The sequence below is a fragment of the Ahaetulla prasina genome, chromosome 6, assembly GCF_028640845.1.
Source record: "Ahaetulla prasina isolate Xishuangbanna chromosome 6, ASM2864084v1, whole genome shotgun sequence".
Classification (NCBI taxonomy): domain Eukaryota; kingdom Metazoa; phylum Chordata; class Lepidosauria; order Squamata; family Colubridae; genus Ahaetulla; species Ahaetulla prasina.
The window spans coordinates 97,904,088-97,928,633 of NC_080544.1; the positions used below are offsets into that span (position 1 = coordinate 97,904,088).

General features: G+C 42.5%; 1 protein-coding gene across 5 annotated transcripts in view; it reads left to right on the top strand.

The window, feature by feature from the left end:
* The window catches only part of NAALADL2 (N-acetylated alpha-linked acidic dipeptidase like 2), an 828,713-nt gene that overhangs the window by 485,762 nt on the left and 318,405 nt on the right, over positions 1 to 24,546 (top strand). For 4 of the 5 annotated variants that reach the window (XM_058187422.1, XM_058187420.1, XM_058187421.1 and 1 more), the window contains exon 6: positions 5,610 to 5,753. The exons of the other annotated variant lie outside the window; for it this stretch is intronic. In XM_058187422.1, coding sequence (XP_058043405.1) covers positions 5,610 to 5,753 — 144 coding nt within the window. The remainder of the gene's footprint in view (positions 1 to 5,609; positions 5,754 to 24,546) is intronic. 5 annotated transcript variants of the gene reach the window in all.

Below are 24,546 nucleotides of genomic sequence, written 5' to 3' on the forward strand. Positions count from 1 at the left end.
TCAGTGTATTCCCTTTAAGTATAAATTGAAGGTGTCCAGGAGATTACTGACTGAGCTTATTGAGTGAGCCACATTTTTATTCCACCAAACATCCCTTATTCATTTATTTGCTGTGATAGGTTATAGCAGTGATGGCTAACCTTTTTGCCATCACGTACCAGGAGGGAGGGAGCGGGGTGTGTGTCATGCGCACATGTACCCACACCCATAATTCTATGTGTTCTGTCCCACGCATGCACATGAGACCCCCCCACACACACTCTGGCACACGATGGATCGGTAGGCCCATTTTTCTCTCTCACCTGGCTCCAGAGCCTCTCTATGAGTCTGGGGAGAGCAAAAACGGCCTTTCTCACCCACCCAGAGGCCAGAAACGGCCTGTTTCTAAACTTTCAGTTGGAGAGGAAGTGTCATTTTTTGCTGTACCCATCTCAGCTGCCAATCTCAGCTGAGGGACGAGATCCTCAAAGGCTTTTTTTTACTTTTAAAGGCATGTTTCGGCTGAAGCTAAACGTTCTTTTAAAAGCAAAAAAAAAAAACCCTCTGCTGATGGTGCAGCTCAGCAGAAGCAGGGAGCGAGGCCAGGGATTTTTGCTACCGGTCCTCCAAACCAGCAAGTGCCATTGCTACTGGATCGTGCGAGCCGGGAGCATTTCACCCCTGCTATGCGTACCACCTGTGGCACATGTGCCATAGGTTCGCCATTACAGGCTTATAGTTTCCCAGAGTACAGCTGTATACATTTTTTCTACTAAATATACTTTGTTTTCTATTTTAATTTTATACTTTCCTAGAACACAGAATAAGGTTCTTTGGAGTATCTATTCGAAGCATAAAACTGTCAAATTTCCAGCATGCTTAAGGTGAAAAATTAATGAACCACTCAGTTCTGTTGTTTCAAAAGTAATACAATTCTATTAGCAATGTAGTTAAAAGTCAGTTCTATATTAGTCATTTTTTTTTTCTAAAAGTGTGTGTGTGGGGGGGAGAGGAGATCGTTAAAATACGCTTCTAGGGCATAATAAGGGAGGATTTAAAAGGTTTAACACAAATTTGAAAGAAAAGCTGTTTTTTTCAGCCTTGTTTATAGATGGTTCACTTTATTCATCAATGACAAACATATCTTCTCTAAATTTTCTTTTCATACAGATGGAAAATAAACCTTTAAAATCTGTCTGTGGACTGTTTCTCAGGGAGACCTAAAAAAAAAATGTGACTGAAGCTGCTTTCTCTATTTGCAGTCTCTGATGCTTTTTTCTCCAGTCCTGAAGATCCCTTTTTAAACCCATCATGCTATTTAAACAACCATCCTTTGAAGTTAATAATGTGGGGTGGAGAATCAGTCAAGGTCACGGCATTTATTCAGGGATGTCATGTTGTAAGACTACTGCTCTACTCCATAATAATGGAGCCACGGGAGATTAAGATGCATTCAATGTGCTTTCCTATTTAGCATGAGTGTTAAACCCCTGAGGGGAAAAAAGTATTCAGATAGAAGTCTTACCTTTACTTTAGACCAGGAGTGTGAAACTCAAGGCCTTGGGGCCAGATCCGGCCCACAGAGTGCTTAGATCTGGCCCATTATATTGTTTTAGACATAAAGTGAGGGAAGTTTTGACGCAAATATGGCAAGAGACCAAGATAAAGCTTTATACGAAAATCCCCAGTTGGTTATCGGCAATGGAAGAGATGATTCACCCTAACATTCTGGATATAGGTAAAATGGTCAAGTATAATGAAATTCTAGAAAGTCAAGGGAACCTAAAAAACAGGCAAGAATTGGAAAAACAGGGCATAATAAAAGATTGGTGGCCATATTGGCAACTTAATCACGATACAAAAAAGACAAAGATGAGTATGGAATTGAGATTGTGCCGCAACAATTGGACAAATTATTGGTTGGCCCAGATGAAAAATTGATAACAAAAATTTATTAGAATTTGATAGAGCCGAAGATATAGTGAAGGGAGTTGTGATAGTGTGGCAAAAAATGTCGGGCATAGTATTGAATTGGAGGATTGGGGGAAAATTTAGAATAGAAACTATAAAATAACTAAATTGTCAATGTACAAAGAGAACCAGTATAAAATTTTCTATCACTGACATTTGGCACCCTCTAGACTAGTGAAGATATACCCAAATCTAAGCCCGAACTGTTGGAATGTGGTCAAAACTAAGGTACCTTCTATCATACATGGTGGTTGTGCCTTGAAACAAAACAATACTGGAAGAAAATACACAGGTGGTTACAGGAATTAACAGGACTTCAGATAGAATACACTCTGAAACTATTTCCTTTACTATCTTCTAGGGATAGTTAAAGGAAAATACGACAAAAAAATAATATACATCATTTTACATATAATAACCACAGCAAAGATAGCTTTCATACAATGCTGGAGAAATACAAACATACTTTCCGAAGGTTTAGTAATTAAAAAAATATTTGATTGTGCAGAAATGGACAAATTGATAATTGAACTGAAAGGACAAATATTTGGAATACTACGCAATATGGCTTGACTGGATTAAGAACAGAAAAAATGAAAAAGAAATAGACAAAATATAAGCAGAATTAAAATGTACCATAAAAATGTATACAGTGTATTTGAATTGGAATGTTATGGTATGTAAATGGTCGCAGTTATGCTTAAGATGTGAGTAAGATTTGTTTAATTGTAAAAATGGAATAAAAATAAAAATAATAATAATAAAAAAAGATCTGGCCCATGGGGCCACCCCAGAAACTGTGGGTGGCCCTTCTGAGCTCCATTTTCACTTGGCAGAGGGTTACAGGAGGCCATCACAGCTGAAAATGGAGCTCAGGAGCCCATTTTCATTGGTAGAGCACTTGGGCTGCCACAGACACCCTCAATATGAGTGATGTCGAACTGGCCATACCCACTCTGGCCATACCCACCCCAGCCCCCCGAGGGCAGATGCAACCCTGATGTAGCCCTCAATGAAATTGAGTTTGACATCCCTGTTTTGGGCTGACCTACCATCATTATTGGAAGAGCTTCTGAGAAGGATAGCAAAGAGGATATGTAGAGTGGAAATTGTGTCCTCCCAAGATAGACAATGTTTGGCATTGAGAAGAAAAGGTGGAAAGAGAATAGGATAGCCCTTTTGAAGACTATAGCAGAGGATAACCCACACCATCTTAGACGGCAAAGTGCAAAAACAGTGAACTTAAGTCACAAAAAGGCCCATTACAGCTGTCAGGACAAATTTCCTGACAGAACAGTTCAACAGTGGAATCAACCAATGTGTTGGACTTCCCTTCACCAAATATGTTCAGGCAGAGGCTGATAAAATATTTGTGAGGGAAAGGAACCATTTTCAGGTGTTTGTTTTTTAGGAAAAAATGTCTACAGTGCATTTCTAAAATGTGGGCTTCTGGCAATTATTTTAGTTATGATGTGACTTGAGACATGTACCTGTATGTTGTATGCTATTATTTATGTATTTTTATGCTGCAATGCTTAGCTGACTTCAGCTGGCTTATCACTTTGATACGCCAGCTGGAGTGAGCTGAGCATTGCCTCATAAAAATAAATAAATAACAGCATACAACACATCCACATAACAGTACAATAACCACCAGCCAATCATCCTTCCCTACTCCAAATTAAAACACCCAAATTTCAGTAAAACTTAATAGTCATTGGGAGCAAAAGCTCACTGAGTAGTCAGTTCCATGGCGTGGGAGTTAGCCTACCATGAACCCATCTGCCCTTTATCCCAGATAATCCAAAATGGCAGCAGAAAAGTGTCTACATTCTCCTCAAGACCCATGTGAAGTAGCCAAGAAGCAACTTTTTCCATATCATTTTACAATGGAAATTGGAATAGAGGTTTGCCAGATCAGAAATATATTCCTATCTTAATGATGAAGGTGAAATTTACCTATGACCATCAACTTCATTTAAAAATATCTGGATTTAATAACTGGCTAATCTAGAGCAGTGATTTCCAAACTTGGGGACTTCAAGATGGCAGGGGATTCTAGGAGTTGAAGTACACACATCTTAATGTTGCCACACATTGGTATAGAGCTTTATGACACTATCCTATATAGAGGTAGTTCTCGACTTATGACCACAATTGAGCCCAAAATTTCTGTTGAACAGAAAGACAGTTGTTTTGCCCCATTTTATGACTTTTCTTGCCACAGTTGTTAAGTAAAACGCTGCAGATGTTAAGCTATTAACACGATTATAAGCTGAATCTGACTTCCTCACTGATATTGCTTGTCAGAAGATCACAAAATGTGATCACATGATCCCAGGATACTGCAATTGTCATAAATATGAACCAGTACCAGTTGCCAAGCATCCAAATTTTGATCATGTGACCATGTGGATGCTGGCTGCCATGGTCTTAAAAATGGTTATAAGTCACGTTTTTCAATGCAATTGTGACCTCGAATGGTCACTAAATGAATGGTTTAAGTCAAGGACTACCTGTAGTGATGAAGAACACATTATCGTGACAATATTCAAGATCAGTGATGGTGCAGTACTGCAGGTCATTTCTGCTGACTGCCAGCAGTTTGGTAGTTCGATCCTGACCGGCTCAAGGCTGACTCAGCCTTCCATCCTTCCGAGGTCAGTAAAATGAGGACCCAGATTGTTGGGGGCAATAAACTGACTCTGTAAAAACTGCTTAGAGAGGGCTGCAAAGCACTGTGAAGCAGTATGCGCTACTGTAAAGCACTATGAAGCAGTCTATGCGCTATTGCTAATATTAGTTAAGGTTCTTATATTTGAAATGCTAAAGACATGTTCATAGAGTATAAGGACATTATTTCACTACTTATACTGCAGCCCTTCCTGACAAAGATAAACCTGCTACAGTGATGATTCCCTTCCTGAAACTATTATTATGGATATTGTGGACACATATTGATGTCAGAATAATTTTAAAGAATTGCTGAGACACATCTAACTGAAATGTTGATTCAATCACAGTACTTGTAGAATTGATTTTATTGTCCTAGAATCTTCATCATTGAATACAGTATTGTCCTAGAAGCTTCATCATTGAATAAAGTATTGTCCTAGACTCTTCATCATTTAAAGTAGAAGTAATCTTCTACTTACAACAGTTCATTTAGTGACCATTCAAAGTTACAATGGTATTGAAAAAGGTGACTTATGAAAATGTTTTATGCTTACAACCATTGCAGTATCCTCATGGTCACATGATCAAAATTCAGATGCTTGGCAACTGACTCATATTTATGATGGTTGCAGTGTCCCGGGGTCATGTGATCTTCTTTTGCAACCTCCGGACAAGCAAAATCAATGGGGAAGCCAGATTCACTTAACAACTGTGTTCCTAATTTAAAACCTGCAGTGATCCACTTAAAAACAGTGGCAAGAAAGTTCATCAAATGAGGCAAAGTTCATTTAACAACTTTCTTGTTTAGCAACAGGAATTTTGGGCTTAATTGTAGTTGTAAGTCGAGGACTGCTTGTACCTCTACTCTACTATGCAATGGTAAAAGGGGGAAATGGAACAAGGTTTTGATAAGAGTGACTTACTAATTTCATTTTCCTTGTCTTTCTTTCCCACTATCTCCCCCTCCCCGCCACTTTTTGAAGATGGAAGCTATAAACAACACCGATCAAACCTCACTTCTCTATTAGTGCAGACTATTTCAGAGACGCTGGTCAGGAAGCTGTTCATTTCCCTTGAGGAAGCTGGTGAAAATGAAGTTTGCCAGCCACTGAGATTGCCTTCTGCAGGTAATACCTTCTTTCTCTCACACTCTATTTCTCAATTTTCTTACCTCTGTTAAATGTTGGAAGTTCTCTAAGACTTCCAAATGTACTGCGTGTAATTGCATGTAATTGATCAATTGCAGCTATACTCATTAAAAGGAGCAGCTAAGGACAACTGAGGAACTTGCCAAGGTGTAGGGAGACATGATGTGAAGTTCATCAGATGAAAAATCCATTTTCATGCATGTGCATGTTCCACATATCATATTTCACAGGCTAGGTAAAGGCAAAGGTTCCCCTTGCACATATGTGCTAGTTGTTCCCAACTCTAGGTGGCGGTGCTTACCTCCGTTTCAAAGCCGAAGAGCCAGCGCTGTCAGAAGATGTCTCCGTGGTCATGTGGCCGGCATGACTAAATGCCAAAGGCGCATGGAACGCTGTTACCTTCCCACCAAAGGTGGTCCCTATTTTTCTACTTGCATTTTTTATGTGCTTTTGAACTGCTAGGTTGGCAGAAGCTGAGACAAGTAACAGGAGCTCACCCCGTTATGTGGCATTAGGAATTTGAACCGCTGAACTGCCGACCTTTCGATCGACAAGCTCAGCATCTTACCCATTAAGCCACCGTATCCCTATTTCACAGGCTAGTTGAACACAAAAAGAAACAAACAAAAAAGCCTCGTCGCACTGTCATTTTTAACCAGTGGGTGCTATATTTGTCAAGATCCAGTTCATGGGAAATCAAATATCAGGAGAAGCAAATCTCTTAGTATCAAACATTAAAGTCGAATGCATGATATTGACTAAAAAGCACCTGATAGTAAGCACTATCAGGGTAGAGATGCTTGAATAACAGCAGTGCAGTTTGATAAGCCCTTTCTGGACAGTACACAAGGAAACCTTTAAAGTAACAGGAGAACATCAAAGCAATAGATTTTCTTTAGAATCTAGGCATCTACTTAAATCTGTACATAAGAACTATATAAATATCTGCATACAACACACTCCTACTGGTGCATGCTTCCTCGTTTATCAGCAGGAAGACTCATATCCAGAAAAATCCACTGACGCAATATCTGCCCAACAACTTTAACATGATGAGGGTGAAGATTCATTCTCCAATCTTGTGGGTTGGTTTCTGAACATTTTGTTACCAGGCTAGCTAACATCTTCAGCAGAGTTTAGTGGATGTCAGTGTTCTTCTGTTTATAAGGGTTTTGTTGTGGTCCATCAGCAGCCTATGGAGCAATGAAGTCGGACAGTGATGAGGCTGAGGTGAGGCCAGGACATCAGGAAGTGAGGTGCGGACTCCAGAGCCTCCAGAGACTGATAGTAGTGAGGCAGAGGAACAGGAGGAGCCTGTTCCTAATGCACGCATGAGAAGAGCTGCCAGAAGGCAAGAGCAGCTCAGGCAGAGAGGACGACCCAGGAGGAGGGACAAGAGATGATTAGCCCTTCCCATAAGGCTTAAAACAGACCAGCACTGGTGTTTCAGCTTTGCCGGAAAACAACGTTGTAGCTGCGTCTTCTGTTCCATCTTCTGCTTCATGTACGTCTTTGTTTTTGTGGCTTCTGGATGTTTGCCAGGAAGGGCCTTTGGCAGTTTGCCTAATTGGAGTAAGGTTTGTTAGAAAACTGAGGAATTTGTGTTGGGAGGCATTTGTTTTACTTTGAGTTGAACGACGCTGGGAATGAAGTAATTCCCAGCAGTTCGAATAAAGTTTGTTTTTCCACAGACTAAGTTTATTACTACCTACTTGGGTCTGGGTCACAACAGGTTTTATGTAGTCAGTAGGTCTGGTGATGAGTTATGTGTAGGTGTGTCTAGTGAGGAACTTGTGATGGTCTTGTGATGAGTCATCTCATGTGGGAGTGTGTCAAGTGAGGGTCTTGTAATGGGTCTTGTGATGGGTCAGATGTGAGTCATCAGTGGGGGTCTTGTAATGGGGAAGTTACCTCAGGTGTGGGTCATTGGGAGAAGTGCCAGTGGAGGAGGCTTGCATGGGTTGATTGGGGGTTGGTGTTGTCTCTGGTTAGCTGTACAGTTGATCTGGATTCTTAGGAACTCATGGGCTGGTTGTAGGTCAATTGTTTGTGGAGTGTCAGGCTTCAATGAGCTCACGACCATGGTGGGAGGTAGCGTGGCCAATGATTTTTGCATTGCCCCAATTGAACTGGTGCTGTTTGATGTCGATGTGAGTAGAGATTAAGGATTCGGAGTTGTGGCGTTTGACTGCCAGCCGGTGTTCGTGGATCCTGTTTTTTAATTGACATGATGTTTGTCCCATGTAGAATTGGTTGCAGTTGTTAACATTGATTTTGTAGATTAGATTGTTTCTTTCATCCTTCTGTAGCTTGTTAACTTTAATTTTAATTCCCAGTGGAAAGCCAAATGGGTTGCTGAACACTTAGTTATAGGAAGACCTATAAATGACCCCACAAAAAGGGGACAGGCTTTGAACCAGGGGTCTCCAAGCTTGGTCCCTTTAAGGCTTGCAGACTTCAACTCCCAGAGTTCCTCAGCCAGCTTTGGGTTTTCAACTTTCAACTCTGGGAGTTGAAGTCCGCAAGCCTTAAAGGGACCAAGCTTGGAGACCCCTGCTTTGAACTACCTCATCAGCAATAGACAATCTACAGTAGGATTTGCATCTCACATGGCATCTGCTGAGACTCCCAGTAGAAATGTGGCATAGTATTCCCCCCTTAGTGAGATTGCAGAGTCCCACATCGAACTGTAGAACATATCATGACTGGGCTATAAACTAAGTGCATATAGCAATCCAGTATCTGATTTTTTAAAAAAATATAAAGGATGTTATGCTTTAATGGCTAGATGGCCTAGACATCGATATTTGAATATAGATCTTTTTGACATTTATATTTTATTGGGATCTACTAATCTAGTTGAAATTCTATTGCTAATCCATGTATAATATGCCATATGCTAAATAAAGAAATAGTTCCTTGTGTATATATCATTCAAACTGGGATTCAAATTTTTTTACTACCGGTTTTGTGGGCGTGGCTTGGTGGGCATGGCATGAAAGGATATTAAGCGTGGCAGGGAAAGGATACTATAAATCTCCATTCCCACCCCACTCTAGGGGAAGGTTACTGCAAAATCCCCATTTCCTCCCAATTAGCTGGGACTCGGGAGGCAGAGAATAGATGGGGGTGGGGCCAGTCAGAGGTGGTATTTACCGGTTCTCTGAACTACTCAAAATTTCTGTAACTGGTTCTCCAGAATTGGTCAGAACCTGCTGAAACCCAACTCTGAGAGAAAGAGTAGCAATAATATATGGTTAATGATGAGGGAGCCAGAGAAAGAGAGAGAGAAATTATATATTCTGAGTTTAGCAAATTGTAGCTCTAATGTTTAATGTTTCATCTCAGAATCAGTGCCACGAAAAGCTGTTTCTAAATTTATTTTGCTATATCTTTAGCATCTGGATTATTTAGTACATCTATTCTGAAACCTAACAGTGGGCAAATAATATGTAGAACCCAATTAATTCAAGAAATAAAAATGTTAATAATTCTTATTAAAATGAAAGTAATGATGATATCAAACTGCTTCTTTTTTAAAAAAAAATCAGCTAGATGTTGGAGAAGAATTTAAACATATTCCATATACTAAAATTCTGTCTTCTGTGCAGAAAAAGGGAACAATTTCTTTTTGGGGGAAAAAGTAAGCTATTATCTTAAAATAGTGTCTCTTATAAAATATGCAGTTTACCAAAGAGAGCAGAGTATCTTACATTGTTCAAATGTTGCATTTATGATGCAGGAAAGTGTTCCATATCATTGCTACATCTGATCCAACTTTCAAGACAAAGTCTTGGGTAATAGATATTCCTATTATCTAAAAGCACACCGTTCTTTTTTTTTTTTACTTCAGCACTGCTTCTACTTACCCTTTAATCAAGAAAATATCTAATTATATAACAGTTCTACTTATCAATTATATTGTGTGTTCTAAAATACTTTACATGTCATTACTTAGGATGTAGCGGAAAGAGTGACATTGTTCTCCTTAAAAAAAAAAATAAAGATCAAAAGCTGAGTTCTCCTCACCTGTTGCCATTTATATTTATTACCATATTCACTTTGTGCCAGTGAATTTTTCCCGTTGCTCATTTGTGATTCCACTCTGTGCTGTGGGACAATGATTCCTTTTGTTAAGAGTCAGTTGGCAAGATCTAAGAAGGATGATGAGAACAAATGTGAATAAGTTATACATGTCGTGGATGGCTGTGATTACTTCATCATGAGCACACGCTGGAGATTAAAGTATATTCCTTGTGGTACTGTTTATATTACATTCTTCATGGTGACTAATGCAGGGATTAGATTTTCAGCCCAGTTTAATTTGCTCAATTAGAGAAAAGAAGCCACCTCAAAGACTGAAACAGGAAGCAAATTCCCTGAAGTTCCTCAGTTCTTCTTCTTCTTCTTTTTTTTTTAACCTAATTTAGATGAAGAGAAGACTGAGAGAGAATATTTATTTTGCATAGCAGGAGTGTGTCACATCACCTTAAGAGTATTTTGACAGGCTTAAATATATTGAAGAACTAACCAAGTCAGATCATCTATGCAACTTAGTCCAAGAAATTTGGAGAGTACATTAAGCATAAAGATTTTAGTGATTGTATGACAGAGGTGACAGATGGGTTAGAAGAACATATCACTTAACTCTGTAACTACTTAGGTATATACATATATTAGTATTTATTTATTTATTTATTTATTTATTTATTTATTTATTTATTTATTTATTTATTTTGTCACAACAATATATATAAGTATCATACAAAAAGATTATATAGTGTATAAACATATATATGAGTAAATATTAGGAGGAATAAGCATATATATATAATAATAAGAAGAAAAACAATAGGACAGGAATGGTAGGCACGTTTGTGCGCTTATGCACGCCCCTTATGGTCCTCTTAGGAATGGGGTGAGGTCAATATTAGAAAGTAGATAATAGTAGATAATATTTGATTGTTTTCCATTCTTAGATTGTTGTAGCTGAATCAACTAATTTGTTGTAGTTGAATCAATCCATATAGTGAGTGGTGGGATTCTTCCGCTTTAATAACCGGTTCAGTGATTGCTACGCGCATGTGCGCAGTTCAAAGGAAAATCAACTTCCCTGTTAGTGCTAGGGAATTAAAACTGCTGAGGCACGGCAATCCGCTCTGCCGTGGTAATCAGCTGCAAAGATAAAGTAAATAAAGCGCAGGGGTGGGCAGACGGGCCCAGCTGATCATTGGAGAGAACCACTTCGCTCCCAGCTGATCGTCGGAGCTACCAGTTTTTCCGAACCGGTCTAAACCGGTAGAATCCCACTCTTGCATATAACTTGATTTGAACGAGACCTTACTTTTTAGTTAGTATTTGAGATTTTTGTAGAAGGAGAATTCGAAGACTGATTTTGGTGTTTTGATCTCCATAAATGTATTCAGTTACAGACGTCTGTAGAGATTCTCAGTCATCCAGGTCATGGTTGTCTCAAAGGTGCTTTTTCAGGAGACAACTGAACATGCTTGCTTTCTATTTTTTTCCTTTGAAGATGTTTGGCTTCTCATCCAAGAAGCTTCTTCAGCTCTGACAGGATAGTGGGGAATGGAAGAATTTATAATCCTTGAGGGCAGTTGGTCGTTTGCATCCTTTTAGAGCAGGGATGTCAAACTCGATTTCATTGAGGGCCGCATCAGGGTTGTGTCTGACCTCGGGGGCTGGGATGAGCATGCCCAGGGTGAGCATAGCCAGCTTGATGTCACTTGTGTCGGGGAACGTCTGTGCTGGCCCAAGCACTGCCAGTGAAAATGGGCTCCAGAGTTCCATTTTCAGCTGTGATGACCTCCTGCCATCCTCTGCCACTGAAAACAGAGCTTGGGGGGTCACGTGTGTCCCCCGAGCTCCGGTTTTACTGGCAGAAGGCTGCAGGAAGCTGTTGAAGCCAAAAATGGAGCCTGGGAGGGTGTGAGCTCCATTTTTGCTGGCAGAGGCACTGCAGGATGGTCCTTTGTGGTTTCTAGGGTGGCCCTGTGGGCCAAATCTAAGCACCCCGTGGGCCAGATCCAGCCCCTGGGCCTTGAGTTTGACACCCCTGTTTTGTTTTTTGTTTTTGTTTACATTTATATCCCGCCCTTCTCCGAAGACTCAGGGCGGCTTACAGTGTGTAAGGCAAGTCTCATTCTATTTGTATATTTACAAAGTCAACTTATTCCCCCCCCAACAATCTAGGTCCTCATTTTACCTACCTTATAAAGGATGGAAGGCTGAGTCAACCTTGGACCTGGTGGGGCTTGAACCTGCAGTAATTGCAGGCAGCTGGTTTTAATAACAGGCTTCTTACAGCCTTGAGCCACCACGGCCCTACGGTTTTAGATAGTCATTGAAGCACTTGGAGATTTATCTGTGTCCTCAGGGTCACCTGAGTAGTGCTCCTAGTTCCTATAGTCAGCATTTTTTTTCCCTCTGGAAATCAAATTCCTACTCCCATGCCATTCAAAGGGTGTGCATCCCAAATTGTATAGATAAAAGCCTGTAGAGATTCTCCACTATCCTGACAGAGCTGAAGAAGGTTCTTGATGAGAAGTGAAACATCTTCAAAGAAAAAACAGAAAAGTCCAGTTGCCTCCTGAAAAAGCACCTTTGGGACATTTAGTTACAGAGTTAGTCCTATGTTCTTCTAACATGTTTGTCACCTCTGCCATACAATCACTAAAACCTTTATACTTCATGTGCTCTCCAAATTTCTTGAACTAAGTTGCATAGGTGATTTAACCCACCAAGACCATTTTTCTAAGCTCCTATGCCTTAATATTATCTGGGATCTTTCAGTCCCTTTTTTCCATAATTGTTGACCTCTATGAAAGCAAACAGTGGATTTAATTGTTAGTCTAGATTTTCACAGCTGCTAAAGATGAAACCAGGTCTGGTTTCAAATCTGCTCTGGCAAAGCTACCCACAGGGCTAAGCAAAATGTCAGCACGTATTCATTGTCTCACATAGCATCATTACAGAAATCGTACAAGAGAGATTGGCTGTCTTTTTGAAGATTCTGTTCCATTTGGAATGGCCCAAGGGGAATAAAGTCTGTTTATCTTGGATAACATACTTTTTTAAAAAAAATAATTAATTTCTTGTTAATCAATCAAAATATATTTGGAGGTGCAAAAGAAAGACTTCATTAAATCCAGCAAATAATGTGAGGAATCATGAAATAAGGAGACAGAAGAATATGCCTGTTATAAGAGTTCCATCTTTCCCATAAACTATGCTGACAAAAGCATTGGATATGAAAGTTTACAATATAATCAACATTCTGTCTGCAGCCATTGATTTGCAACTAATTCAGAGATGGTATTCAGCAGGTTCTGACCAGTTCTGGAGAACCGGTAGCGGAAATTTTGAGTAGTTCGGAGAACCTTAAATACCACCTCTGACTGGTCCTGCCCCCATCTATTCTCTGCCTCCCAAGTCCCCAGCTGATTGGGATAAAATGGGGATTTTGCAGTTACCTTCCCCTGGAGTGGGGAAGGAATGGGGATTTTACATTATCCTTCCTCTGGAGTGGGGAGGGAATGGAAATTTTACAGTATCCTTCCCCTGCCATGCCCACCAAGCCACACTACGCCCACCAAGCCACGCCCACAGAACCGGTAATAAAAAAAATTGAATCCCACCACTGAACTAATTGTCTTCATAGGCTATTTGATGCATTAAAGGAGAATATTTGTAGTTCGTGGTTGAAACGAGGGGACCTTGGTGCTCTCTGAGCTTGCTTGTTTTCTTGCAGATGTTTCATTACCATAACTATGTAACATTGTCAGTGCTAGGTTGTATTCAATACATCAGTAGGCAAGAATTAATTTTGTAGAAATAAATACACCATATTAATGAGGTGGTGAGAATTATTTTCCTGCCTTGCTGGCCCTGCTATACAAAGAATGTCCCTTTCTAAACAGTACATGTGAAGAACATGTTTGGATGAATTGATAGATATTGAGTGCAGGAAATCCGGAAACCCAGGCAGTTCAAATGAATATTATTTATTTATTTATTTATTTATTTATTTAATCATATTTATATACCGCCCTATCTCCCAAGGGACTCAGGGCGGTTTACAGGCACTAAAAACAGATAAATAGAATATAAATACAATATAAAACATTTAAAAAACTTATTCTAAAGCCCGTCCAATTAAAAAATAGAAATAAAACCCAATTTAAAACCCAAAATTTAAAATCTAGCTCAGTCCTGCAAAATTAAATAAGTATGTTTTAAGCCCAGGAAGGTCCGAAGGTCCAAAGCTGACGAAGTCCGGGGTAGATCGTTCCAGAGGGTGGGAGCCCCACAGAGAAGGCCCTTCCTGGGCGTCGCCAGACGACATTGCCTCGCTGACGGCACCCTGAGGAGACCCTCTCTGTGAGAGCGCACGGGACGGTGGGAGGTATTCGGTCGCAGTAGGCGGTCCCGTAAATAACCCGGCCCAATGCCATGGGCGCTTTAAAGGTGGTCACCAAAACCTTGAAGCGCACCCGGAAGGCCACAGGAAGCCAGTGCAGTCTGCGCAGGATGGGTGTCATATGGGAGCCACGAGGGGCTCCATCTATCACCCGCGCAGCTGCATTCTGGACTAACTGTAGCCTCCGGATGCCCCTCAAGGGGAGCCCCATGTAGAGAGCATTGCAGTAATCCAGGTGAGACGTCACGAGTGCGTGAGTAACCGTGCATAGGGCATCCCGGTCCAGAAAGGGGCGCAACTGGCGTACCAGGCGAACCTGGTAGAACGCTCTCCTGGAGACGGCCGTCAAATGCTCTTCTAGAGACAGCCGTTCATCCAGGAGGACGCCTAAGTTGCGGACCCTCTCCATCGGGGCCAATGACTCGCCACCGATGGTCAGCCGCGGATTTAGCTGACTGTACCGGGATGCCGGCATCCACAGCCACTCTGTCTTGGCGGGATTGAGCTTGAGCCTGTTTCTCCCCATCCAGACCCGTAAAGGTTTACTGCAAGCTAAAGCTCTCTACAAAAATCTGAACTACTAATGGTCCAAGCAAATTGGCAGTAGCTAAAGATCAATAGAGTTCAAGGTGAGTGTGAAGGGACTTGAAGCTTCTGGGTGAGAAGAGACTTGAGGCTGATGATGGGTTTGACCCCTCCTTCAGGCTCAGCCAGGTTATCCCTTACAAAAGACTTGCATTCTCTACTCTTTTTTAGAGTTGAGCTAATTTGGCAGGAATCAAGTTCTGAAATGAAAACACACACACACACACACACACACACACAACTAGTAATGTTTAACCTAGTTGCACATTTTAAGTAGTACAAGACTCCTTCACTAGTTTTAGTTTATAGATAGTTCCTGACTTATTACCACAATTATGATCAAAATCTCCATTATTAAGCAAAGCCGTGAGCCAGGCCTGATTTTTGTGATCTTTTTTGCCATGGTTGTTAAGTGAAGCACTACAACTGTTAAGTGAATCATGCCAATGTTAAGGAAATCTTGCTTCCCCTATTGGTTTTGCTTGTTCGAAGATGGCCAGGAAGGTTGAAAATGACAATCATATGATTGTGGAATGCTGTAATTGTTGCAGAAAATTTAAGTTTTCAATTGAGGAGACAAGACCACGAAGGATTAGAGAAACAAGAATTATTTATTTAATTTATTGTTCAAAAAGGATGAGACCTCCACTCATGTGGAAAACAAGGTCTGAGCCCCTGGCAACGCCCAAGTATCACTCTTTGTAGTTTTGGTTACAGAAAGTATCATAATAGAAAAGAAGAAATTAGCCTAAGTGGTTATCAAAAACAACTGTCCATATATGGAATATATCATACACCCTCTTGATACATCTGTTATTTTCGATACCCTTTCCTTACAAAATCATGTTAGTGGAACAAACTGGTAAACAGGTTAAAGAACAACATGTAGAAATCTTTCTGTACTTTCCAAAACGCTGGCAACACCATATCTCTGCCAAGCAGTACACTTCTGCATTTATGTGATACATAGAATTCTATAAGCGATACAGATTTATAAGATCTAGCTTTTGGGGTTCACCTTATACCCTATATTGGGGTCCTTCTTCATAATCATTGTAAACACAGGCTGTTTTCCCATTGTCTGAGTTTTGATTCAGAGACTGTGGGAATGATGCAACAGTCCTAAGTGCAAGGGCTGGTTGTAAGTCAAGGATTGCCTGTGTTTTTCAGAATTAATAAGAGGTGTATTAGTGGGTAGTATTTTAAATTTCCTTAGGACAGGGGTGTCCAAAGTTTTTTGAGTGAGGGCCAAATACAGAAAAATAAGCAAAGGCCCGGGCCACGGGGGGGGGGGGGGGGGCTAAAAAATTTTGTACCAGTTCTGTGGGCGTGGCTTATTTTGGGGTGTGGCTTGGTGGTCATGTGACTGGTGGGCGTGGCTAACTCCTCATGTGACTGAGTGGATGTGGCTATGGGCATAGAAACCTAAATACATAGAGACCTAAATACTGACAGCGGCTACCAGTAATCCTCGGCTTGCAACCACTCATTTAGCGACCAATACAACAGCACTGAAAAAAGTGACTTACCACCAGTCTTTGCATTTATGACCTTCGCAGCATCCCCAGTTACATCAAAAGTCAAGCTTTTGGCAAACAGCATGTATTTACTGGGATTTTCCGCGTCCGTCGCGAACTCTCTTCCCACTGAGGAGACACAGCAGCCAATGGAGGGACTCGGGAGGCCCAGGCGAGGCCCGCACCGCCTCGCAGCCACTCAGGTGTGCCACGCGCTCCCACCCAGGCCAGAAAGGGACGGGCTAACTAGGGGCGAGTGGGCGGGCACCGGCCCCTCCTCGAGCGCCCGAGTGGCGGCGCGCGGCGGCAGGCGCGGCGGCCAATGGGAGCGGGCGAGCTCGGCGCGTCACGGGCGGCACACGGGCCCGCGGCTGAGGTAAAGCGGAGCGTGTGGCGGGCGCGCGGCGCTGCTTCGGGCGCATGGAGGTGATGCCTTGCCGCGACCGGGCGTGTGGGCCCGGCGGGGCAGAGGCCGGGATGCCGGCGGCGGCGGCGGGCCTCGGCAGCTGCGCCGCCGACCCGGCCCGGGCAGCGGTGACAGCCTGAGCCGGACAGCAGCAGCAGCAGCGCGGCGGCAGCGATGCTGCTGCGCTGGCGAAACGGCTGCTGTGCGGGCGACGGGCGCCGAGGAGGCCACGGCCACGTCGGCGGCGGCGGCGGCGTCACGACTGGCGGGATCGGCGGCGGCCCAGCTCAAACTCCTGCCCATGAACGACCAGATCCGGGAGCTGCAGACCATCATCCGCGACAATAGCGCCCCTGAGCGCGTGCAGGCGCCGCGCCGGAGAGGATCGCGGGGCTGGGAAGCAGGCGCCTCGCCCGCCTGGCTTCCGGGCTGCAGCCCGCGTGGGGCGATGGGCGTCGCCGCCCGCCCGCCTCTTCCTTTGTCTGGTGGGCCGGGCTGGAGCCATGGGCGTCCTGGGCGCCCCCTACAGCCCAGTGGCGGAATGGCCGGCCCGCAGCCCCGGGTGGGTGGGGATCGCCTCAGCGGAGCCACTCCGCATCTGCAACCGGGCGAGCGGCGGCTTCCTTGGGGGCCAGGACGGGGGCCGCACCCCACTGTCCACCGAGAATTTTTCAGAATTAATAAGAGGTGTATTAGTGGGTAGTATTTTAAATTTCCTTAGGACATTCATATTTTTCACAGTTACCAGAGAGTTGAGAATAGCATATACGCCTTTCCCATGTTCCTCTGCTAAATAGAGGTTTTATTCTTAGTTTCAAGAGCAATTTAGCATGGTTGAATCAATGCTCTTCAGAAGGCTATGTTCATAGCATCTGAATATATAAAATTAAGTATCCAGTTCTTTTGGTCTTTTTGTAACCCACCCAGCCTGATTTTCACAGGGGAGAGCAAATTCGGTTAAGAATGGATGCATAACTTTTTCTGCAGAAATTCTGTTAGGTCATTTTAGAATCGTTCATCAATCATATGTTTTATTTCATCTCACAAAGGGTTAGGTCGGCTGGGAAGGCATCCCCATTGATTGCCGAGTGGGACTTTGCACAGGTAGTCCTCGACTTATGACAACGGTTGAGCCCAAAATTCCTGTTGCTAAACGAGACGTTTATTGAGTGAATTTTGCGCCATTTTACAAACTTTCTTGTCACTGTTGTAAAGGGGAAGTCTGCAGTTCTTTAGTTCAGGGGTCTCCAACTTTGGTCCCTTTAAGACTTGTGGACTTCAACTCCCAGAGTCCCTCAGCCAGCAAAGCAAAGCTGGCTGAGGAACTCTGGGAGTTGAAGTCCACAAGTCTTAAAGGGACCAAGGTTGGAGACCCCTGCTTTAGTTAGTGACACGATTGTTAAGTGAATCCCCCATTGACAGAAAGTTGCAAAAGGTGATCCCATATCTGGGGCACTGCCACCGTCATAAATATGAGTCAGTTGCCAAGCAACTGAATTTTGATCACGTGACCATAGGGATACTGCAATGGTTGCAAGTTGTGAAAAACAGTCGTCGGTCACTTTTTTCAACCTGTCGCAACTATGAACGGTCATTAAACAAGCCATTGTAAATCAAGGACTACCTGTATTTCTCACCTGAAATTCAGCTCGGTGGCGTTTCCACTCTCCTGAATTGTGGAAAGGCAGAGAGAACATTCAAAATCACAGCCTTTGGCAAACAGTACATTTATGGAGACCTGGTCTTTGCCCAGGTAGTCCTTGACTTACGACAACAGTGGAGCCCAACATTTCTGTGGCTAAATGAAACATTTGTTAAGTGATTTTTGCCCCATTTTACAAACTTTTCTTGTCACGGTTGTAAACGGGAAGACTGCAGTTAGTGACATAATTGTTAAGTGTATCTGGGTTCCCCATTGACGGAAAGTGGCAAAAGGTGATCACATGACCCTGGTTGTCAATGTTCCAGAAAACCCCTCCTGCAGAAAAGACTCCGAAGCCAACATCTTTCAAAGTTCTTTTACTAGCATAGGTAAGCTGGCACAACTGGAGGAAAATCGAAACTGGGGATTCTGCTTCCTCCCTCAATAATACAAACCCCAAAATCTCCACCCTCATGACCCCTCTGCCGGTCATATGCTCCAATCCTCAACTGACCCATGTCGAAGCATCACTCCAGCCACTCCTTCTCCAGAGGCGAACCCAGCCTGACCTTGACCGGCAGGAAGAATGTTGTTTTGTCTAATTTATTTGTTTGTTTATTTATTTATTTATTCGATTTTTATACCGCCCTTCTCCTAAAGGACTCAGGGCGGTTTACAGCCAAATAAAACAACATAAACATGAACAAAAATTAAAAACATATTAAAAAACTGATTATAAAATGGCCTAATAAAGTTAAAACTAAGATAAAACCATCATAAAACCCCCACTTAAAAATTTCGTCAGGCTAGCCCCGCGCGGTGAAATAAAAAGGTCTTGAGCTCGCGTTTAAAAGACCAGAGGTCGGGGAGTTGACACAGCCCAGGAGGCAACTCATTCCAAAGGGCAGGAGCCCCCACAGAGAAGGCCCTCCCCCTGGGGGTCGCCAGTCGACATTGTAATCATCCCTTTGCACTACCACCCTCCTCCCCTCCTTTCCCACAGAGGAGAAAGTGGCAGTGTGTGGAAGGCTTCGGCCTAGTATGGCTTCCAAAGCTGACACCTGGGGCACTTGCCTTAAATTCAGGGTTGGGCTTTGAAAATTTTAGCAAGGGGTTTTCTGCCTGGTTGCTGGATGGGCGTGGCCATTGTGGGCCATGGCAGGGGCGTTTTTGCCCTCCCCTGGCTTTGGAGGCTTTCTGGGAGGGCAAAAACAGCCTCCCCAGGCTCCGGAGGCCCTCTGGAGTCCAGAAACATGCCCGTTTCTGGTCTTCCTGAGTTTCCAATAGGTCCGTTTTTTTGCCCTCCCCGAGCCTCCATGCACGCCCTGCACTTATCTGATCCAAAATGGGCCGCGTGGGGACTCCTGGGAGGGGCTGGCTGGGCGGGGCCAGCCAGGAGTGGGATATGGGGGTTCTCCAAATTGCACAGAATCTTAGCTAGAGGTTCTCCCGAACCCCTGTGAACCCCCAACAGCCCACCTCTGATATTCTTCCTAACACTTTAGTGGTGTTTTTTTTAGTAACTCTCTTCCCAAGCTGGGTTAGATATTAGTTTGGGGCCTTGGCAGAGCAACAGACTGCATTCTCAATGAGCACAGTGACAACATGAGGCAGATAAATATTTGCATCGAGGCTCCCTGGGAATAATCCAGACATTATTCATAAAGGTTTATTCCCCCAGGAATCTTGTGAATCTGCTTGAAACAGCCGTAGCTACAGGGTTGCTTCTGGTGTTTTGCTAAGGACATCATCATTCACCTGAGGGACCATATTGTCATGAACAATACATTGTCCTGTCTCCTCTGCTCTCTGGCTTTCTCTAGCTCTGATCACTTCCCCATCCTAAATGGAACTCAGCTACCAGGGACTGTCTGGGCAGAAAGAAAAACAATTGATGCGTGTGGATCAAGCTTCAGTAGGTTAAATATTTATTTATTAATTTAAATGTGTTTATTACATTTGTATGCTTCCTATGTGGCTTGTCCAGGTTGCACATCCTTAGGTGATTCACAAGCCATAGCAGTCTCTGAGTTCCTCACAGGGAGCCTCAGTTGTCACTTCAATCCCAGCCAACCTGGGTCCTGACCAACCTGGGTAGTGGCAAGGAAATCCTGTCAAGGAATCCGCCAGAGGGAACTCTTCCGGAGAATGAATGGATGTCTCCGACAACCACCCCTCCCACACCCCTCCTCCTTTTATCCCAGCCAGGGAAGGGCTTGTTTATGTGTCCTTCTTTTCCTGGATATTTCCTGTTCATTTCTCAGTGAATGCCGTGTGTTCCTGCCTTTCTAAATAAAAAGGGGTTTCACCTCATGAGTAGGCTGTGGAGTGGGGCTTGTGAAGGCTGGGCCAGAACCAGGGATTCTATTCAGCAGGTTCTGACAGGTTCTGGAGAACTGGTAGTGGAAATTTTGAGTAGTTCGGAGAACCGGCAAATGTCACCTCTGGCTGGCCCCAGAGTGGGGTGGGAATGGAGATTTTGCAATCCTTCCCCCAGAAGTGGGAGGGAATGGGTATTTTGTAATATCCTTCCCCCAGGAGTAGGGAGGGAATGGGTATTTTGTAATATCCTTCCCCCAGGAGTAGGGAGGGAATGGGGATTTTGCAATATCCTTCCCCCAGGAGTGGAGAGGGAATGGGGATTTTGCAGTATCCTTCCCTTGGAGTGGGGTCAGAATGGAGATTTTGCAATATCCTTCTCCCAGGAGTGGGGAGGGAATGGAGATTTTGCAGTATCCTTCCCCTGCCACGCCCAGAAAGCCACGCCCACAGAACTGGTACTAAAAAAAATTGAATTCCACCACTGGTCAGAACACGGCCCATCTAACTATCAAAAGTGATTCTGGGCAGCTTACAGTGTCATAAAAAACTTAAATATAAAAGCATTAAAGTGAGCAATGATTAAATAGAGATTGAAAACCAAAAGCATCAACAATACAGGGTTGGCCTTTTATCTTCTACCAATGACCTCCAGTATAGCACATTCTCATCGGGAACACAGACAATTAGCAGGGCTAATTGTTTTAAGGCCCTTCCAGAAGGTGAGAAGGATGGAGGAAAGTCTCCCCTCTAGTGGCAAGATGTTCCAGGGGGGCATCCAGAGGAGTTGTGGTGGTGCGGTGGTTAGAATGTAGTATTGCAACTGACTGTGCCCCCTGCCATGAGTTCAAACCTGACAGGCTCAAGGTTGACTCAGCCTTACATCCTTCCAAGGTCAGTAAAATGAGGACCCAGATTGTTGGGGGCAATAGATTGACTCTGTAAACCGCTTAGAAAATGCTGTAAAAAAAAACTATGAAGCAGTATATAGGTCTAAGTGTTGTTGCTAGTGCTATTCCAAATATATAGTACAACTTTTTTTAATTAGATTTAATATTAAACCCAGAGAAAGACATGAGTATATGTATATGCAATATTTTCACCTTGTATCAATATATTAAGCTTCTTAATAATCAGTATATTAAGCTGTTATAATTGAAACTTTTATTAAATTATTAAACATATTGTGCAACACCCACACCATGTATTCACTGGTTCCTTTAACATCTGTATAAAGCAATACCAGAGACAATTGCCTGGGTAGCTGAATTGGTTATGTCGTCACTGCCATACCCCCACAGAGGTTTTCTATATAATTATATGGGGTTTGTGTATATGTTTACTTCTCTTTTTCATACACCAATTAAGTAAATAATTGAGAATTTTTAAATTATATTGTCTTTGTGTAGTTTAAGCTGTTCACATATCTTCACATCCAGGCACAGCCAATGGTGGGATTCAGACAGTTCGCACCACTTTGGGAGAACCGGTTGTTAACTTTCTGAGCAGTTTGGCAAATTGGTTGTTGGAAGAAATAATTAGGGCAGAGAACCGGTTATTAAATTACTTGAATCCCACCACTGGGCACAGCCTTGATTTGCCTTCAACAGTTGCAAGGGAATACAGATTACACATATTGGTTGGATGGTATGTTGTAGTTTTGGAATTAAAGGCTCCCCAAAACAGCTAAACTATAACTATTAACCCTCAGAAAATGATTCATTTTTGTCCTTTTACGTGAAGTAGCTTGGTGGCTTAGATAAAGAGTATATTTCAAGCTGAAGTTTCCCCATCAGTTCCTCAAACATAAAGAGCTAAAGTTATCAAGACTTTCATCAGATGTCTAATGTTTGGAACATGAGATTGGCTGTCAGAACAATTTAAAGAAAATTAAACTTTATTTTTTTTCTCCATACTTCACTGAAAGATATTTGAGTCTTTGTTAGGCTATACTAAGTTTTTAAATGAAGTCATGTCACTGTACAATATGCCTTTGTGTTTTATTACCTGTTCTGGTTGCTGGGAGGAGCAGTTTCTTCCATCATTGCCCATCTAAGGAGGGATTAGGGCTAGTCATTACTGAAGGCACACTGTTGACATGATGATTTCATAGTTTATTGTACTGCATTGAAATATATTCTGTATTTTTTTCACGGCCCCCTTGTGACATCACTGATTTTCCTGCCACCAGAAGCCAGTGATGTAGAAATGTAAAAAAACGTTCAGTAGAGGTTAAAAAAGCAAAGCTACCATTCAAAGATACAAAAGCCAAAGGCTTCTCTTTTACACTGTAAACCCATATTCAGGGATGCGTAATCTTGAACTTAAAATTGATTAATACTGCGTTGCCTCTCCAGTCCAAACTGGTATCTAATACATAAAATATTTGCTAAGGTTTTTGACATCTTCTGATGTTCTCATGATTTGCATCAAGTTGTATTATTGGTAATGTTTGCTGAGGAAAAAAGGATAAAACTCTATTTGTTATTGTTCCTCTTTCAAATTCTAATAAGACTATTTGTTTTTCTTAGCCTAAGAGGAAGGAAGGGACAGAGGGAGGGAGGGAGGGAGGAAGGAAGGAAGGAAGGAAGGAAGGAAGGGAAGGGAAGGGAAGGGAAGGGCAGGAAGGAAGGAAGGAAGGAAGGAAGGTTTAATTAGTATTTAAAATAAATCATCATCAGATGCTAGGAACATGAACTTGATTTTTTTTTGACAAAGTAGGTAGATTATTTTCTTTATAATGAATTCCCCAATTAACCATTCCTACATGTTTGTTGGATGATACCGAGAAATAAAACAACTGGGGAGGAAGGAACATTGAGAGGGATAATTGTCCCTGAGACTAAAGATGAAATGATGTTCTCGCAGAGTATTCTTTTGGTTTAATGATGTGATTATCATTATTTCTGATGTTCAGGCTATAAGTGACATTGATAAGAGAGACGAAATGGTACCAAAGTTTTAGAGAAGTTCAAAAAGTGCCCTGGGAAAAATGTATTAATAGGAAGAAAGACATCTAAAATGAGCTAAAATGTGGATGATGAGTAGACCTGGAATGCTGACCTCCAGTTGGAAGAGGAAAGCAGAAATGAACCAGACCCAGTGCACCTACTTCTAACATCTGCTCAAAATTCTTATTCCAGATCTCTTTTATCTAGTAATGAATTCTAGTGATTCTAGTAATGAAGCTAAAGTCAAAGTATTACTAGAAACACTAGCTTAAGTTCAAGCGATGCTTCTGTTAGGAAAGTTAATGTTCAAGAATCAAAGCAATCCTAGCAGATCAAGAAAATATGGATAGGGAAAAGATTTTAGCCTGGCTTTTTTGCTAATCCAGAATATAAAGATAAAGGCTTCCCCTGTCCAATCTTGTCAGACTCTAGGGAGCAGTGCTTTATCTTCATTTCTTAGTCAAGGGAGCCAGCGCTGCCCAAAGACATTTCTGTGTTTTATGTGGCCAGAGTGACCACATGCTGAAGTGCACAGAACTCTTATTACTTTCACACTGAAGTGGTACCTATTTATTCGCGTTTGCATGCTTTCGAACTGCTAGGTGAGCAAGAGCTGGGACAAATGACGGGAGCTCACCCCATCATGTGGCACTTAGTTGGTCTATAATTCATGATAATGGGTTTCTGGAACACCTTTGGAAATATATTTCTAAAAATGTGTTAAAAGTTTAAAATTGCCCAATGGCTGAATAGCTGGATGCCCTATAGCTGTCTGGGTTATAATAAAACATGCTAAATGTGTGTGTGTGTAGTCATCACTCTGCTAAACAAATAATTCCCTCAACACTGTCAAACTATTCACTAAGTCTGCATTGCTATTAATCTTCTCATCGATCCTATCACCCACCTCCTCCC